The sequence below is a fragment of the Tasmannia lanceolata genome, unplaced genomic scaffold (genome assembly GCF_043159265.1).
Source record: "Tasmannia lanceolata isolate RefF3 unplaced genomic scaffold, GAP_Taslan_0.1 ptg000002l, whole genome shotgun sequence".
In the NCBI taxonomy this organism is placed as follows: domain Eukaryota; kingdom Viridiplantae; phylum Streptophyta; class Magnoliopsida; order Canellales; family Winteraceae; genus Tasmannia; species Tasmannia lanceolata.
The window spans coordinates 19994537-19999427 of record NW_027518679.1 but is presented as its reverse complement, the minus strand read 5'-3'; the positions used below and the strand labels follow the sequence as shown (position 1 = coordinate 19999427).

The 4891-nt window shown below is 46.8% G+C and overlaps 1 protein-coding gene across 1 annotated transcript; it reads right to left on the bottom strand.

The window, feature by feature from the left end:
- Window positions 1–1329: 1329 nt before the first annotated feature.
- LOC143889159 (uncharacterized) lies at window positions 1330–2745 on the bottom strand. Its single transcript, XM_077393370.1, has 2 exons — window positions 2413–2745; window positions 1330–2079 (listed from the first exon to the last, which is right to left on the bottom strand). The coding sequence occupies exons 1-2, from the start codon at window positions 2743–2745 to the stop codon at window positions 1330–1332; spliced, it is 1083 nt and encodes a 360-aa protein (XP_077249485.1).
- Window positions 2746–4891: the final 2146 nt, after the last annotated feature.

Here is a 4891-nt window from a genome sequence, read left to right as displayed (position 1 = left end):
GCGGCGTTGGTTTTTGCATCTGGGCTGGTTCCGGACCAGGAGTGGGCTCCCGATCTTTGCAGAGACGAGCCGTGGCGAACCAAGCAGTGAGTACCCAAGTTTTAGCGAACTGGGTTTCCAAATAGCAAGTACCCGAGTTTTAGTGAACTGGGTTTCCAAGCGGCGTTGGTTTTTGCATCCGGGCTGGTTCCGGACCAGGAGTGGGCTCCCGATCTTTGCGGAGACGAGCCGTGGTGAACCAAGCAGCGAGTACCCAAGTTTTAGCGAACTGGGTTTCCAAACAGTCTTGCGAGGAGATTTGCAAAGGAGTTTCTATCATTCACATTCGGTAGATATTTACAAAGTCACTTCCACGCCTGGTGGTTTACTACTGATAGTACTTTCGGAGGTTCTTTGAGTTCCAGGCATGGGGTAACAGATGCTCCTCCAATGTCTGCAGCTTATAACTTCCCGGGCGGATCACTTCTTTTACTCGATAAGGGCCCTCCCAGGTAGGGGAGAGTTTTCCGACTTTCTTTGGTTGGGAGACAGCAGCTTTTCTTAGGACCAGATCTCCCGCTCTGAATTCTCTAGGGCGTATCTTCAAATCATGATAGTTGAAAACTTTCTGCTTGTAGGCGGCGACCCTGATTCGAGACTCTTCTCGGGCTTCTTCCAGTAAGTCCAGATTTGCACGGAGCCCCTCTCCATTGAGTTTCTCATTGAAGTTGGTGACTCTTGGAGACGGGGTGCCCACATCGACGGGAATTACGGCCTTCATCCCAAAGGACAAGTTGAATGGCGACTCCCCCGTGGATGTGCGCGGGGTGGTACGATATGCCCAGAGGACATGATAAAGTTCATCCGCCCATCGGCCAGCTTTCTCGTCCAGCCTCTTTTTAATTCCCTGAAGCAGGATCCTGTTCGTTACTTCTGTTTGCCCATTTGTCTGAGGGTGTGCCACCGTTACTTCGGAACAGAATTTTTGAAAGTTCCTACAGTCGAATTGTCTGCCGCTGTCCGTTATCAATACGCTGGGGATCCCGAATCTGCAAACCACTGATTTCCAGAAGAAGTTCTGCACGTTTTGCTCTGTGATCTGGGCCAGAGGTTCAGCCTCCACCCACTTGGTGAAATAGTCAATTACAACAACTACGAACGCGCGTCTTCCGGAGGCCGGTGGAAAGGGGCCCAGGATGTCCATCCCCCATATTGCAAAGGGGAGCGGGCTGATGATCGGGGCCATGGATACAGCAGGCTGGTGGATGGTGGGAGAGAATTTTTGGCATCTCTCGCACCTTCTAACCAGATTCAGTGCGTCTTGTCTTAAGGTAGGCCAGTACAGGCCTCTCAGTAGCACTTTGATTGCCGGGCCTTGCCCCCCAGATGTTCTCCACAAATCCCTTCGTGCGTCTCCTGTAGGGCGTATGCGGCGTTACTTGGCCGGAGACACTTTAGGTACGGGAGGGTATATGACCTTTTGTACAGGTTCTCACCATCAAGGGAAAACTGAGCTGCTCTCTGTGTCACTTTGCGGGCGTCCTTCTTCGCCTCGGGGAGCTTCCCGCTACGTAGATACTCAATGATTTCATCCATCCAGCAGGATTCGTGCTCTACCTGCATTATTCCGGCGGCCTTACCTTCGATACTGGACTTCTGTAGAAACTCCATGCATATGCTCCCGAGAGTGGTGTATCCGGACGCGGCTAGCTTAGACAGCACATCTGCTTTTGTATTTTCTGCTCTGGGGATTCTAATGACCTCGAAACTTTTGAACTTGCTGGCTAGCTGGCAGACCTGGGAGAGGTACTTGACCATACGCTCGTTGCAGGCCTCATAGACCCCTTGAATCTGGTTTGCAACCAGCTGGGAGTCACAGTATGCTTTAAGCCTCTGGGCGCTGGTCTGGGCTGCAAGATTCATTCCGGCGAGGAGGGCTTCATACTCTGCCTCATTGTTTGACGCGCGGAATCCAAACCTTAGGGCGTAATCTGCAGTGAAGTTGTCAGGTCCGGTGAGAATCAAACCGGCTCCATAGCCACCCTTATTAGAAGATCCGTCCGCGTGCACTTCCCAGATTGGTTCGGCGGTTGATGGATCCTGATTCGCTGGTGCGGGGATGATTTTCGTTTCAGTCTCATCTCATGTTCGCTCCTCAGTCGTGGTTTCTATCTCCACAGCCGGGGTTTGAACAATTCCAGGTTCGGTGCTCGGCTGGGGGATGGTGCATTCAGCCACAAAGTCTGCCAGGACTTGAGCCTTTATCGCAGGCCTAGGCACGTACTGGATGTCGAATTCGCTCAGCTCCACGGCCCATTTTACAAGATGCCCCGAGGTGTCTGGTCGGTGGAGAACTTGCCTGAGCGGCTGATCGGTCAGGACCTTTATTGTGTGGGCTTGAAAATACGGCCTCAACTTCCTGGCTGCCATCACCAGCAGGTAAGCCAATTTCTCAACCCGCTGGTACCTGATTTCGGCTTCTTGGAGAACTTTGCTGACATAGTAGACAGGCTTTTGCTGGCGGTGCTCTTCACAAACTAGGACTGCTGCTACAGCTGTGGGGCTCACGGACAGATACATGAGTAGCTCCTCACCTGGTTCCGGCTTTGCCAACAGTGGCGGAGAGGAAAAGTACTGCTTCAACTCCTCGAATGCGGTCTGGCACTCCTCTGTCCAGGGCGCAGTCTTGAGTCCTTTGACGGCGTTGAAGAAGGGCAGGCACCTCTCTGCGGATTTTGAAATGAAGCGCCCCAGAGCGGCCACCATTCCTGTGAGCCGTTGTACTTCTCTGATGGTTTTTGGTGGAGTGAGCTCCACCACGGCCTTAATCTTTTCTGGATTGGCCTATATCCCTCTTCGGCTTACCATAAATCCCAAGAACCAAAGTGGAGGCCCCCACTAAGCGGATGGAATAAAATGAATTTTACTGAAATATAAAAGGGGACCTAGGACAAGCGGAAATTGAAGGTTTATTCAGGGATTCTAGAGGAATCATAGTTCTATTTTACTGCGGACCGGCGGGGTATTGCGGTTGAAATGAAGTGGAAGCCCGGGCATTATTATGGGGATTGAGGTGGTCCGCAAATCATGGAAGTGGAATCTAATCATTGAAGGGGATTCAAATGCTATCAACAAGTCAGTAGGTCCATGGGAGTTAGCGGATATCAACAGGGAAATTAGGATATAGTTACATCCATTTCCCCAAAATATCAGCATAAGCGTTGTTCCGCCAACAAAGAAACAAATAAACTTGCAATAAAAGGTGCACAAAGAGAGGAGATGGTCATTTTCCAGGCGGTCCGATTAATGGAGAAGAGAAGGAATGAAGGGGCAGATGAAGGGTTAAGAACCTAGTTTCTAGACGCCCATCAAGGTTGGGATCCAACATCTTGGCCAATTGTGGGCGGTGAAGAATATGATTGCTAGGGTAACTGTATTTGCTGTTACAATGGTGGGACATCTTGTCCTCATAATGTGATTCGATTACAATTTATCAATACAATTGTTGCCATTAAAAAAAATAATAAGTATAATTGTTACCTTTCAAAAAAGAAATTTGAGGGTGGAGGGTTGAGAAGTTAAGGTTTCTATCAAGAGAAAGTGAAGGAAAGGGAGGAAAGCGGTCGATGTTCGAGGGTAAAAGGCCGTATCACTAGGGTTTTTATTAAGAGAGGACAAGTTGTGCTTTCGGAAAAAAAATTATTAAGACGAATTTGTTTAAAAGAAAAATATACATGATTCTTATTTTTTAAAGAGACAACGATGTGTTGGATTTGACAGAAAAAAGAGGATTCATGCCTAACATGGCTACAACAAGAATCTAGATGTGTTATATGCGATTCCCCTGTCGAAACCTGCCAGCACGGATTTGGGGGGGCGGGGGGGCAGGGGGTCACTGCACAATCCATGCAATACAGTCTGGCTCACTTGCAGGGAGTGGCAATCCCTGGTACTCTTCCATCCCTGTCGTCCTACAAGCAGTTCATTAAAAAAAAGGGCAGCCTAGTGCATGAGGCTCCCGCTTTGCCGAGATGCTGTTTCCGTGACTTGAACCCGTGACCACCAGGTCACAATGGAGCAACCTTACCGTTGCGCCAAAGCTCGCCCTCTTCCTACAAGCAGTTCGTAAAGAAACAGTAAATTAGAAAATTTTAAAAATAATGGAATAGGTTAAGAAAAATGAACTTGCTGAATCTATCAATTATGGTCAAAGGTTCAACGCCAAGCATCCCAAATGTCTTGAACTTATGCTTAGTTACACCTTCAAATAAAAGGTCAGGATTTCCAGCAAATAGAGTAATTGATATTTTCCTAAATAATACCAAATTTTCACCGTATCCGCTTATGTGAATTTCCCATAAATTATCTGTTTCCTATATCTTGGGTTTTGCCCAATTGAGAAAAAGGTCAGGTGTTAAGAAATAAAGTGTGATAGAAGGCTTCAACATATCACAAGTTGAATTTGTTGTTGCCGTTTTTTCTGTTAGTATTCATTTCATCCTAAAAGCCATATTGATATCCAAAGACCCGTTGAATGTTTAGCTTGTGATGTTCATCTGATTGGCCTAGAAGACGGATGGAGTACATAAGTTTTCCCTATTTTATCTTCTTCTCCGTGATGCAATTGTTGTTCCTTCTCTTATGTACCAATGAAAACAAACATTAGGGTTTTTTTTTTTTTGAATGGTGAAAACGAAAGTTTCATTCTGCCTATTCTTTCCATAACATGTCAATTTAGATTTATGTACCGGCTAAACATTAGTAATTAAATTAGTGAAATGCATTGATTGCTTAAGTATGATAGGTGATGATATTTCAGAACATGACACTTCTGTCTTCATTTTGCACTTTTTTCTTAAAACAAAAACTACAGGTTAAATGCTGTTACAATTCCAAATAGGAATTACACTGG